The 14,946-nt window shown below is 42.1% G+C and overlaps 1 protein-coding gene across 2 annotated transcripts in view; it reads left to right on the top strand.

The window, feature by feature from the left end:
- Positions 1-14,946, top strand: part of LOC135101390 (soluble guanylate cyclase 88E-like) — a 45,487-nt gene that overhangs the window by 19,609 nt on the left and 10,932 nt on the right. For both annotated transcript variants that reach the window (XM_064005316.1, XM_064005315.1), the window contains exons 9-12: positions 2,521-2,667; positions 4,180-4,312; positions 5,332-5,439; positions 6,388-6,507. In XM_064005316.1, coding sequence (XP_063861386.1) covers positions 2,521-2,667; positions 4,180-4,312; positions 5,332-5,439; positions 6,388-6,507 — 508 coding nt within the window. The remainder of the gene's footprint in view (positions 1-2,520; positions 2,668-4,179; positions 4,313-5,331; positions 5,440-6,387; positions 6,508-14,946) is intronic.

The raw sequence follows: 14,946 nt of genomic DNA, 5'->3' as shown, positions 1-14,946 counted from the left end.
GGACGGCACAATGAGCAGTATTCCTCGCTCGATCTTAATTAGACCACTGGATATTTTCTCGTCAGGTAGACAGATAGACTGGTAGATAAGCAGACGAGAAGCCAGACAGATGGACAGACAGTAAGATTAATGGACAGATAAACAGATAAACAAACGGCAAGAAAGTCAGACAGATAGGCAAGGAGCGTAATGAATGAATAGACAAATAAATAGATAGACATACTGATAGAAGAGAGAGAGAGAGAGAGAGAGAGAGAGAGAGAGAGAGAGAGAGAGAGAGAGAGAGAGAGAGAGAGAGAGAGAGAGAGAGAGAGAGAGAGAGAGAGAGAGAGAGAGAGAGAGAGAGAGAGAGAGAAACAAATATAATAAGACAAAGAAAAAAGAAAAACAGGATTCAGAGAGACTAGTGAACCTGCCTCTGCGCGCGTCCCCCTCAGCACACAGCCTCCACCTGTGAGAGACCACTAATTAAGTTGTCCCCCAAGACAGTGACGCAGCGTGCCAGGTGACTGCTGATACTCCTGGGGATAATTGGATATGTGGCTTACCTGGGGTCTCTCTCTCCACCACAAAGAAAAAATGACACCACTAATAAATAATACCACAACTTAAAATTATGTGCAAGGAAAAATAAGAATCCGCTCTGAAATTTAAAGACTGCAAGATGACATATAATACAAAAGAATGATGCTTATACTTTCTTTTTAATTCACGAGTGTCCTTGAACTTAGCTTTACTAGAATATTTTTGAAGATACAACTGCTCTTTTGCCCATCGTGTTTACAGCATAGTATTACATTTAGTGAGCACAATATTAAGTTTCTTTATACCCTCCTCGCTTTCTGGCTTTTACTTTCCTTTCCTCCCGCGTTTTTTTTTTTTTTCTCTCTCTAAAGATGTAGAAACGCGTTTTTATTCACAGTTTTCTTCTCATTTTCATTTTTAAGTTACCAGCTTATTTCCTAGTGTAAAATATAAGTTTTTCGCACATTTATACATTCATATATTGATTTAATTCCCAGCTCTCTTTGTTAGATAATATCTCCTTTCCCGCTTAATACTTTTCGCAAAGCTAATTTTAACCAGGGTAATTTTTTTCCCTACTTCCATATAAAAGAAGTAGATGTTCTTTCTAGTTTAAGATACAGATTTCTTCCCCAGTTTAAGATATTTATTTACCTCCAGGGCTCCATTAGTTGGATATAAACATCTTTCCCAGAATAAGATCACTTTCCACAACCCATTTTCTTATTCATCCAACGTTTTCTACGCATCATGACGCCAGCCCAGCGCCACTAACTTATTTTCCTTCACATTATTGCATTCCTTACTCGTACGCCCATACCGTGCAATGAGTTATAATTCCCCGCCTTTACACTGTCAGTTCTCTCCTTCCCTCTTTCCTGCTATTTTCTCGCACCATAACCCACATTCGTTCTCTCTCTCTCTCTCTCTCTCTCTCTCTCTCTCTCTCTCTCTCTCTCTCTCTCTCTCTCTCTCTCTCTCTCTCTCTCTCTCTCTCTCTCTCTCTCTCTCTCTCTCTCTCTCTCTCTCTCTCTCTCTCTCTCTCTCTGCTTACTCATACGTCCTTAACTCCTCCACTCACATCCTTGCCTCATACCTTGTGGCTAACGTGCTGTACTTCCTTTATTATAATAAATATAACAACAGTTTTTGTATATGTTCCGTCACACACATTTCTTTATAAAAAGTTTCGCTATAAGCCTACACATTTTCCTTCCTCCCTCTGTACACCTTTGTTTAGTATACGCAATGCTGCACTAAAAGGTTTCGCCCATTATTTATCGTTTATTTGACATCTATCTTAGCAAAGGCACACGACCACAAGAAAATAAGGGATGCTGCAAGGAACCAGCTGGCCTACATGTGGCAATCCATGTATGAATATGTATACTTAGCTACGTATATAAACTATTATACCCAACCGTAAATTTGACCTAATCTTTCAAAGTTCTCTATTGACTCAGCAAGAAAAACATAACCACTGGATCTATTCCAGTAATCTACTATATATGAAAACCAGATTCTTCTTATTGTACTTCGCTATTAGTAAGAAAAACATAACCACTGGATCTATTCCAGTAATCTACTATATATGAAAACCAGATTCTTCTTATTGTACTTCGCTATTAGTAATAAGTATACTCTCTCTCTCTCTCTCTCTCTCTCTCTCTCTCTCTCTCTCTCTCTCTCTCTCTCTCTCTCTCTCTCTCTCTCTCTCTCTCTCTCTCTCTCTCTCTCTCCTTGAAAGCCCCCTACTGACTCGGCATTACCAACCAGATCACTGAGTCCATTTCTGTCATCTACCACTGCCTGAAAACCAGATTCTTCTTATCATATTAACTTATTAGTATTAAGTACTCTCAGCATTAACGCAACCTCCTTTACCTTCCATCCACCATGTTCTACAACTCTATATGATGACCAAATTCTTCCCATCGTATTAGATATTCTCTCAGCTAACACAACCTTCTATACCTCTTCCCCTCCCCGCCACAGACCTTCGAGAGCGTGACCATCTTGTTCTCAGACGTGGTCAACTTCACGGAGATCTGCAGTCGCATCACACCCATGGAGGTTGTGTCAATGCTGAACGCTATGTACTCCATCTTCGACAAGCTGACCGAGAAGCACGTAGTGTACAAGGTAAGATGGACAGAGAGAGAGAGAGAGAGAGAGAGAGAGAGAGAGAGAGAGAGAGAGAGAGAGAGAGAGAGAGAGAGAGAGAGAGAGAGAGAGAGAGAGAGAGAGAGAGAGAGAGAGAGAGAGGAAAGATAAGCTAAAAAGTAAGTTGCCTGCTGTCAATTTGCCATATGAGACGTCAAATATCACAGATTAAAAGAAACCAAGAATAACTGAGTGAGTGAGTGAGTGAGTGAGTGAGTGAGTGAGTGAGTGAGTGAGAGAGAGAGAGAGAGAGAGAGAGAGAGAGAGAGAGAGAGAGAGAGAGAGAGAGAGAGAGAGAGAGAGAGAGAGAGAGAGAGAGAGAGAGAGAGAGAGAGAGTGAGTGAGTGAGTGAGTGAGTGAGTGAGTGAGTGAGTGAGTGAGTGAGAGAGAGAGAGAGAGAGAGAGAGAGAGAGAGAGAGAGAGAGAGAGAGAGAGAGAGAGAGAGAGTGAGTGAGTGAGTGAGTGAGTGAGTGAGTGAGTGAGTGAGTGAGTGAGTGGGTGGGTGGGTGAGTGAGTGAGTGAATGAGGAATTAAGCAAGTGGATCAATGAAACAAATGTAAAGCATCATACAAGTGAAGGCAAACAAAGCAAGTAAGTGAACTGTGGACTGCGAGGACCGTGGAGTTTTTCCTTTTATTTGTAACGATTTCTAATTATCGTAAGTTGAAATTACAGTGTAATTAACTGTAAATTCTAGCTAATTGTGACTGTAAATTATCATGTTAAATAAACAAGCGCCGCCCCTCTCTCTCTCTCTCTCTCTCTCTCTCTCTCTCTCTCTCTCTCTCTCTCTCTCTCTCTCTCTCTCTCTCTCTCTCTCTCTCTCTCTCTCTCTCTCTCTCTCTCTCTCTCTCTCTCTCTCTCTCTCTCTCTCTCTCTCTCTCTCTCTCTCTCCATGACATATACTACACCCTATACAACGATGGACGAGTTTATAATGAATTGAGATGCAACCTTATCATTCATTAATATCTTAATAGTTTACCTGTGCGCCAACTTTTATATATATATATATATATATATATATATATATATATATATATATATATATATATATATATATATATATATATATATATATATATATATATATATATATATATATATATATATATATATATATATATATATATATATATATATATATATATATATATATATATATATATATATATATATATATATATATATATATATATATATATATATATATATATATATATATATATATATATATATATATATATATATATATATATATATATATATATATATATATATATATATATATATATATATATATATATATATATATATATATATATATATAAAATGTCCCTATATACTTCTCTGTCTATTCACTTACTGATCTGCGCATCAATCTATATTTCTACCTCTTTATGTACTTTCACCTATTATACACATCTTCATTCATATCTATCTACGTACCTGTCATAAACGCCGATCCATTTATGTATCGTGTTGCTCAGGTTGAGACCATTGGCGACGCCTATATGGTGGTGGCGGGCGCCCCGGAGCGTCAGGCCAACCACGGCGAAATGGTGTGCAACATGGCGCTAGACATGGTGGAGGCCATCACCGAGCTCACCGACCCGTCCACAGGTGAGTACTGGCTACCCCCTAACACTTCACAGGTAAACAGCAAAAACCGTCCTATCCTACACAGATAAGTACACAAATTCCTATACAGTTAACCACCACTACCTTTCATCGGTGTACACTCCTGCCGCCTACTACAGATGAATACACCAAAATGCTTCACAAGCGAGCATTCTGCCTGCCTTCCAGTTCTTCCTAGGTCAGTCTCCCTCACTTTAGACTTACAGGAAAGTCACCTCCTTCCCTCCACAACCATCACCCTTCTCCCCTGACTTCCTACAAGTAAACTCCATTCATCTCTCTCTCCACACACAAGCTTTCCTCTCCTATCTTAAGGAGGGAATCCTTTCCTTTACCTCTTCTTGACAGGTAAGCCCTCAATATGCACCTCTCCGCCGCATACAGACAGGTAAACAGATAAGTCCTCCCTTATGGCTGAGTCTCCTACCTACCTCCCACGGTGACTTCCCCTCCTTGTGGTGATACACGGAGCTAAAACAATCCTGCACTCGCCGCCCTTCCCTTCCCCTCGCCACGCTTCATGCATCCTTGTGCCAAAGTCAACAAGCGTCTCATCAACTAATTTACAATATCCTTGACCCAGTTCCCCCCTCCTCTCCCTCACCCAGCCCCGTCCCGCTCCATCATAGTGACACAAGGCTATTGAATATTAATGTAAAGCAAAGATTTGTCTCAAGTCATTATTTTGTGTTCATAAATCACTCCTTGCAGTAAAATGTCCAGCAAACGAGGCAGTTATATTTATCTCATGCTCTTTTCATCCTTTACTCGTTAACATATTTTCTTTATATAATATTCTTAGAAACGCAAGGACGCATCCAAGAAAAGACTGAGACATAAAATTACGAACCAACACACACACACACACACACACACACACACACACACACACACACACACCATTTTTACTCTCGCTAAGGATTAGAATTTAATAATCGTAACTTTTTTCCCCTCTCCTGCTTCCCTACAACCCATCTGCGGGCGTCCATGCGGGCGTGCAGGGAACCACCTGAGGATCCGTGTGGGCGTGCACTCCGGAATGGTGGTGGCGGGCGTGGTGGGACTCAAGATGCCACGGTACTGCCTTTTCGGGGACGCCGTCAACACAGGTAACCACTCACACACCTGCCCTTGCCTGTACCTACTTAACCCAACCTAACATAGCCTCTCTACCTACCTTCCTAGCTATTTACACACACACACACACACACACACACACACACACACACACACACACACACACACACACACACACACACACGAGCTAGGCCACTTGAAGACAGCAATGCGTATATGGAAATCATGTAAATAAGAATGTCTATAAAGAGAGAGAGAGAGAGAGAGAGAGAGAGAGAGAGAGAGAGAGAGAGAGAGAGAGAGAGAGAGAGAGAGAGAGAGAGAGAGAGAGAGAGAGAGAGAGAGAGAGAGAGAGAGAGATATGAGAAAAGTAAGGTGTTACGGGCAAAGTTATGTGAAATATTTCTATTATGAAAGTTCAGTCTGTGTGTGTGTGTGTGTGTGTGTGTGTGTGTGTGTGTGTGTGTGTGTGTGTGTGTGTGTGTGTGTGTGTGTGTGTGTGTGTGTGTGTGTGTGTGTGTGTTTCCACATCAAGTACAGATAGATAAATGACTAGACAAATACATATATGGACCGATAGATAAACAGGCAAACAGACTAACACATACAAACACACGATTAAACTGACAAACAAACAAACAGACAGGAAATGACCAAAGATGTATTAATCAAAACATATAAAGAGATAGAAAAAAAAAAGAACACCACTTTTAACCCAACACTCGACCAACACCCCAAAAGAAATAAACATATACCGAAAAAAAAAAAAACAGTAAGAAAGACACCACTTCTAACCACACACGCTACTAACACCTCCCTCACTCCTTCTTTCCTTCTCTCCCTTAACCACACGCGCTACTAACATCCCCCTGATTCTTTCCTTCCTTCCTTCTTTCATTCATTCATTCATTCCCCCCTTCTCTCTCCTAATCAAGCGCACCACTAACTCCTCTCTGACTCCCTCCCTCTCTTACCCACAGCTTCCCGTATGGAGTCGACGAGTGAGGCGATGAAAGTTCACATCTCGCAGACCACACAGGAAATAATCTCTGACAAATACCACGTGGAGGAGCGCGGAGAAATCACAGTGAAGGGCAAAGGTGAGTAGAAGTAACAACATAAGAACATAAAATAAGACCAGACCAGTTGATTTACAAAAGGCGTCTCCGTGATAGTTAAAATTGCATTCCTGTCCCTTCCTCTTCCCTACTTGCGTCTCCGCTGGTGTAGTTTGTGATCTGCTTCAACTGCCCCAGACTCCTCTTCCTCTCTATCCTTTTCTTTCGAAGGTTGTAAAGGAATACGAAGGATCATCGGACAGTAGCATACCTCTTGGTCCTGACGAGGTTGTTTGCGATAAAAATTTCACTGGTATATTTTACTGGTGGAGAGAGAGAGAGAGAGAGAGAGAGAGAGAGAGAGAGAGAGAGAGAGAGAGAGAGAGAGAGAGAGAGAGAGAGAGAGAGAGAGAGAGAGAGAGAGAGAGAGAGAGAAAAAAAAATTGATAGATAGACAGACAGATAGATAGATAGATAGATAGATAGATAGATAGACAGAGATAGATAGATAGACAGATGGATAGACAGAAAAGTAAGTAGATAGACAGATAGAATGACTGACAGGTGGACAGGTGGACACAGACAGAAAGACAGACAGACAGACAGACAGACAGACGCAGAAAAATAGCTAGCTATATAGATAAGTAGGTACGTAAGAAAGTAGATAGATAGATAGATAGGTAGATAGATAGATGATAGATAGGTAGATAGATAGATAGATAGATAGAAAGAAAGACAGACAGATAGACAGACAGACAGACAGACGGACAGACAGATTAATTCTTATAGCACGCAAATAAGTAAATAAATAAAAAAACATAAATAAATATACTACAATCGCGGACCACATATGCAATGAAAAACGACTCAATTCCTCCAGCAAGTACTCGTGTCCACATGATTCATTATGGCCCTGAAAGCCTTGACACGCTGGCAGTGGTGCAGCTGACGCATTAATGAGTAAGCCGATGAATTAATCACTATAAGCATTCATTGATCCATTAATATTTCGGGGCATTAGTAAACGATGGGATATTTGTTTTAAACTCATATATATTTTAGTTGTTCCTGGGATGCAAGAATACGTGACATGGGTTAACGCGAGAAGCTAAAACGGCCTTGACCAAATAGTTTCCTCTCCATAAATTTTGCTTAATTTCAGCAGCATTACCCTTCACTTCGTCCCACTTTTAGGAACAAGATCGGGTGAATTCGAGATGGGAAGGAAAAATATTCACGTAATGGTTAAAATAACATTCCATGAACTGCAAATGAATCCTTGTTATTATTATCAAGTAGTTAGATGGTCCACAAGACTATACCTTTCCACCAGGGGACAATGGAGCTACGAGTGTGACTGATGCGTGTATAAGTGGGTGGTGCTTTGTCTGGACTACACCGAAGGGAATTGCGGCCTGTATATAGATAGATAAATATGTTCATATATGTATATTTATAAATACACACACACACACACACACACACACACACACACACACACACACACACACACACACACACACACACACACACACACACACACACACACAAGCACGCACATACACAAGGGTGGGAAAGAGGCAGGGTGTGTGAAGGGGAGAAAGCAAGTGATGTTAGTGCCTGAGAGAGGTGAGGATGAGACAGGCAGTGAAGCAAGTGTACGAAAGTGTGAGAAGAAGCAAATTTTGGAGTGAACGCGAGGGAAACGTAGAGGAATTAGTGTCTTGACACCCCCCTCAACTTTTTCTTCATTAACTTCTGCAACATTCGCGGTCTAAGATCTAATTTTCAATCTGTAGAACACCACCTCTCCTCTTCTAAACCTCATATTCTTTTCCTCACTGAAACTCAGGTGTCTGAGGCAACTGACAGTAGCCCCTTTTCTGTTCCCTCCTACTTTCTCTATCTTCATTTTCGATCCAAAGCTGGATGCTGCGTTTATGTGCGCAGTGACTTAACCTGCTCTCGTGCCCACGCTCTTGAATCTTCCGAGTTTTCCACCATCTGGCTACGACTACAGAGTCATTCTCATACTAAATTTATCTGTGCTGTATACCTCTCTCCTAACTCCTCTGACTATAAGAAATTCTTTGACTACTTAACTTCCAAAGTGGAGCACATTCTGACCCTCTTCCCTTTTGCAGAGATCTCCATTCTTGGAGACTTCAATGTTCACCACCAGCTTTGGCTTTCCTCTCCCTTCACTGACCATCCTGGTGAACTAGCCTACAACTTTGCTATCCTCCATGACCTAGAGCAATTGGTGCAACACCCTACTCGTATTCCTGACCGTCTTGGAGATATGCCCAACATTCTTGACCTTTTCCTGACCTCTAATCCTTCTGCTTATGCTGTCACCCTTTCTTCTCCGTTGGGCTCCTCCGATCACAATCTCATATCTTTATCTTGTCCTATCACTCCAATCCCTCCTCAGGATCCCCCTAAGCGAAGGTGCCTCTGGCGTTTTGCCTCTGCTAATTGGGGGGACCTGAGGAGGAATTTTTGCTGATTTTCCTTGGAATGATTACTGCTTCCGTGTCAGAGACCCGTCTTTGTGTGCTGAGCGCATAACAGAGGTGATAGTGTCTGGCATGGAGGCGTACATTCCTCACTCTTTTTCTGGTCCTAAACCTTCTAAACCTTGGTTTAACACAGCTTGTTCTCGTGCTATACATGATAGAGAGGTGGCCCACAAAAGGTACTTAAGCCTTCCATCACCAGAATCTCATGCACTTTATATTTCTGCCCGGAACCATGCCAAGTCTGTTCTCCAACTAGCCAAAACTCCTTCATTAACAGAAAATGTCAAAACCTTTCAAGATCTAACTCCCCCTCGTGATTTCTGGCATCTAGCCAAAAATATCTCCAATAACTTTGCTTCTTCTTCTTTCCCTCCTCTACTTCAACCAGATGGCACCACTGCTATCACATCTATTTCTAAAGCTGAACTCTTAGCTCAAACCTTTGCTAAAAACTCTACCTTGGACGATTCTGGGCTTGTTCCTTCCTCTCCTCCACCCTCTGACTACTTCATGCCACCTATTAAAATTCTTCGCAATGATGTTTTCCATGCCCTCGCTGGCCTAAACCCTCGGAAGGCTTATTGACCTGATGTGGTCCCTCCCATTGTTCTCCGAAACTGTGCCTCCGTGCTTGCACCTTGCCTAGTCAAACTCTTTCAGCTCTGTCTGTCAACATCTACCTTTCCTTCTTGCTGGAAGTTTGCCTACATTCAACCTGTTCCTAAAAAGGGTGACCGCTCTAATCCCTCAAACTACCGTCCTATTGCTTTAATTTTCTGCTTATCTAAAGTTTTTGAATCTATCCTCAACAGGAAGATTCTTAAACATCTATCACTTCACAACCTTCTATCTGATCGCCAGTATGGGTTCCGTCAAGGCCGCTCTACTGGTGATCTTCTGGCTTTCCTTACTGAGTCTTGGTCATCCTCTTTTAGAGACTTTGGTGAAACTTTTGCTGTTGCCTTGGACATATCAAAAAGCCTTTGATAGAGTCTGGCACAAAGCTTTGATTTCCAAACTACCCTCCTACGGTTTCTATCCTTCTCTCTGTAACTTCATCTCAAGTTTCCTTTCTGACCGTTCTATTGCTGCTGTGGTAGACGGTCACTGTTCTTCTCCTAAATCTATTAACAGTGGTGTTCCTCAGGGTTCTGTCCTGTCACCCACTCTCTTCTTATTATTCATTAATGATCTTCTAAACCAAACTTCTTGTCCTATCCACTCCTATGCTGATGATACCACCCTGCACTTTTCCACGTCTTTTCATAGACGTCCAACCCTTCAGGAGGTAAACATATCACGCAGGGGAGCCACAGAACGCCTGACTTCTGATCTTTCTAAAATTTCTGATTGGGGCAGAGCAAACTTGGTATTGTTCAATGCCTCAAAAACTCAATTCTTCCATCTATCAACTCGACACAACCTTCCAGACAACTATCCCCTCTTCTTCAATGACACTCAACTGTCTCCCTCTTCTACACTGAACATCCTCGGTCTGTCCTTTACTTATAATCTGAACTGGAAACTTCACATCTCATCTCTAGCTAAAACAGCTTCTATGAAGTTAGGTGTTCTGAGATGTCTCCGCCAGTTTTTCTTACCCCCCCAGCTGCTAACTCTGTACAAGGGCCTTATCCGTCCATGTATGGAGTATGCTTCACATGTCTGGGGGGTTTCACTCATACTGCTCTTCTAGACAGGGTGGAATCAAAAGCTTTTCGTCTCATCAACTCCTCTCCTCTAACTGACTGTCTTCAGCCCCTCTCTCACCGCCGCAATGTTGCATATCTAGCTGTCTTCTACCGCTATTTTCATGCCAACTGCTCTTCTGATCTTGCTAACTGCATGCCTCCCCTCCTTCCACGGCCTCGCTGCACAAGACTTTCTTCTTTCTCTCACCCCTATTCTGTCCACCTCTCTAACGCAAGAGTTAACCAGTATTCTCAATCATTCATCCCTTTCTCTGGTAAACTCTGGAACTCCCCTGCCTGCTTCTGTATTTCCACCTTCCTATGACTTGAATTCCTTCAAGAGGGAGGTTTCAAGACACTTATCCACCAATTTTTGACTACTGCTTTGACCCTTTTATGGGACTGGCATTTCAGTGGGCATTTTTTTTTATTAGATTTTTGTTGCCCTTGGCCAATGTCCTTCCTACATAAAAAAAAAAAAAAAAGTAGAGGTGTGTGAATAATTTCATCAGACAAAGTAACAATGAGACGGAAACAAAGGAAAGGAAAACAAAGAGACGAAACACAAAAGTATCAAGGGAATAGAAACAAGCCTGAGAAACGAAGATATTTTAACTAATTGGCTCTGAAAATCTCTCTCTCTCTCTCTCTCTCTCTCTCTCTCTCTCTCTCTCTCTCTCTCTCTCTCTCTCTCTCTCTCTCTCTCTCTCTCTCTCTGAATGGGTGTTGCCCCCTACGAAGACTTAATCAATCTCTCACGAGGGTCTAATTTGTCGCCTCAGATCACCAACTGACCTCAACATCCCCCGTCACCTTCCCTCCATCCCTCAATCCCTCCATCCCTGAAATTGAACGAGCGTCCCACACCAGAATTATTGAAAAGTATGATTTGAAGGAGGAATCTGGAAAACGTGTCGTGTCGAGAGGTATCAAGTGTGTGTGTGTGTGTGTGTGTGTGTGTGTGTGTGTGTGTGTGTGTGTGTGTGTGTGTGTGTGTGTGTGTGTGTGTGTGTGTGTGTGTGTGTGTGTGTGTGTAGGAAGATAAAGGAAGGAAGTCAAGGAAAGTTATGATACGAAAATTTAACAGAAGCCGTAAAACAGAAGCCTTCTCCTCTTCCTTCTCCTCCTGCACCACTTCTACTACTACTACTACTACTACCACAAGGGCGGCATGCCAGACGTACAGTAGGTGAGAGGGAAGTAGTTTTCATATATTCTTTTTCAGATGTGTATGTTCGTGTTGATACTAAAGCTTCCTCAACATTCATCACCTCTCTCTCTCTCTCTCTCTCTCTCTCTCTCTCTCTCTCTCTCTCTCTCTCTCTCTCTCTCTGGCCATATTTCTTCCTCGGTATCATTTCATTGCCATTCTATCTGTCTGTTATCTTTCCCTGTTATCTGTTTCCCCTTCCCCTTTCCCTTCGCTCATTACCTATTTTTTTTTTTTCTGTCTCTCTCTCTTCTCCTATCATTTCCTGCTACTCTTCACTCCGTTTCCTCTCTCTCTCTCTCTCTCTCTCTCTCTCTCTCTCTCTCTCTCTCTCTCTCTCTCTCTCTCTCTCTCTCTCTCTCTCTCTCTGTATGTGTTGTCTTAACTTCCCTGCCACAAAACTTCCCTTTACACGTCTTCATTTTATCCTCATTCAACACTCACATCTCAGCCAAGTAGTGGTAGTGGTGGTGGTGGTGGTGGTGGTGGTGGTGGTCAGTCTTTTCATCAACCTGGTCAAATAACCGCCATCTGTCGTGACGTAACATAAAAGGGGAATCAGTAAACAAATACTCTAACACACACACACACACACACACACACACACACACACACACACACACACACACACACACACACACACACACACACACACACACACACATGTTATCAAGTGTTCTTTTAATTTATTAAATCCTCTTAAAAGTACTGTAATGTGGTTATCACTCTCCACAGTAATAATGAAATATGTCCGCCAGTCTCTTTAGAATCCGTAAGATGTGGCAAGCTTTTCTCGCAGACTTACGCTACTGACTAATCTGAGTAAGCCAAAGAAAATGGTAGATGCTCAAATACAGATCTGATTATGCTCAAAAAAAATCTAGTGTTTTTTTAGCCACTGATGAAAATTACACTGACATCTGCTCTTAAGCTTTTAAAAATAACTTATACTCGTAGACAAAAAGATAAAACAAACAGACAAACAAACAGACAAGTGTGATTACCTACATAACTGCCTGCACAATTACCTCCGCCAAGTAGGTGAAGGAAGATAATTAAGAGGAGATTATGTTTGTCTTCTCGGACCACCTTTGTCTGGGCCTAAGTGGGAGGTGGAGGCTGCGGAGAGAGTGAAGCTGAGCGGTGTGAATCTCAGCGAGGTGATGTGTACTAAAATTAACCACGGGCTGGAAGGGGCCTTGTGGAGATGGATGTGCGGGAGTTGGGGAGTATTTGGCATGAGAGGCAGTAAAGTAAAGTAAAGGAACAAGACGAGGGAGTATGCGATGTGGTTCCTCCCGCCATCATGTACCCTCAGTCCCCCACACCACTCAGTCCAGCGCAAGTCATTTCCCTTCGACGCATATACTCTTGATTAAAAGCATCAGCCTTCAAAGGAGACATGTCTGAGAGATATTCCCCCGCTCTCTCTTCCCATAAAACGTGGCACCGTACTCCTACCCGTCCACCCTCCACCACTACTGGCCTCTCCTCATCTTATGAATTTCCATGCCTCACAACACACCTATAAAACCTTACATTTCCTCTTCGCTGCTTCCTAAACCCTGTAGCGCTTAAGACTTCCGGAATTCTTGATCCTCAGTTCTCTAGCCTTCTAACTCCCTCACAGAATAACTATAACTTCTACTCTTCTAACTCCTTGACTTTCAGCACCTAACAGGAGTATATATTCATAACTAGTACTTCAATTACTGATGCACAAAGATCACATAACCTTACCTCCTCAACACTACCTCCTTCAAGTCACCTCAGCCTAAACTTCCCCCTCCTGGGTAATCCAAACTGGGCACTCCCTCCTCAAAAAACATGTTATAACAGTATGTGGCTGGGTCTCCAAGTGTGTGTGTGTGTGTGTGTGTGTGTGTGTGTGTGTGTGTGTGTGTGTGTGTGTGTGTGTGTGTGTGTGTGTGTGTGTGTGTGTGTGTGTGTGTGTGTGTGTGTGTGTGTGTGTGAGTTTGTACAGTGTTATTTTCTTTGTGGTACGTGAAGATTTTAGGTAATCTCTCTCTCTCTCTCTCTCTCTCTCTCTCTCTCTCTCTCTCTCTCTCTCTCTCTCTCTCTCTCTCTCTCTCTCTCTCTCTCTCTCTCTCTCTCCCTCTCGTCACCCAATATTCGTCAGCCTCTCATAAAACTTAACTTTATTGAGGATGAAACGAGGCTTTGACAGACTGCCTGAGGCCTGAACCGTCGCCTGGCCCGGAAAATCAGGAGGAGGAGGAGGAAAGACTAAATGTAAACACAAAGACCACGAAAGAACACAAAGAAAAACCAGCAACCACAAACCTATCGACACATAAAACGCTATTGTGTAATAAACTAAAGTAATTTCATCACCAAGAATATGGAAAAAAAAAAAAAAAGTGTAGCATTAGATCAAACCTACACGCACCGGCATTACGGAAACAAGGACAGGTTAAAGCAATGGAGAACTAATAACTTCAAACATAGATACGAACTCCCTTGAATGAAGTCTGGCGTATTAAATTACTAATAACATTTTTCTCTTTACTCCTCGAGGGTGAAGTGGGAAGAGAAGGGGAATATAAAAGGAGAGATGCAGAGAGTGCGGAAAGTAATGAAAGGCAAAGCTGTAGAAACGATAACAGGTGGAAAATGGGAAGGAAAGAAGGACGTATAGAGGAAAATGAAAAGAAGAAAGGGAGGTGAAAAAAAAGGAGTTAAAGAGATATATAGAATGGGAGGGAAAGAGGGATGGAAAGAAAAGCGACAGGATGAATAAAGAGAGGAAATTGAAAGGAAAGAGGGATATAAAGGAGGAAAGGAGAGAAGGAGGAAAGGAAGGCTCTAAGACAAATCAAATAAATGTAGATACGATTCTGATACGTTACATGGAATGGAAGATGGAGTGTGAGAGACGCGCAGAGATGAAATAGAGAGGAAGGGACCGGACGAGTAGAAGCTAAGATAAGATAAGAAAGGAAATTTAGAAAGGAAAAAATAAGATAAGAAATCTGAGGAGTCTTGAAAGCTAACACCCACAAGAAAAAAATAAATAAATAAACGGGAGAAAAAATTA

Source organism: Scylla paramamosain, chromosome 6, assembly GCF_035594125.1.
Source record: "Scylla paramamosain isolate STU-SP2022 chromosome 6, ASM3559412v1, whole genome shotgun sequence".
NCBI classification, from domain to species: domain Eukaryota; kingdom Metazoa; phylum Arthropoda; class Malacostraca; order Decapoda; family Portunidae; genus Scylla; species Scylla paramamosain.
Note: the sequence above shows the minus strand (reverse complement) of the source record. Positions and strands in the feature narration are given on the sequence as shown.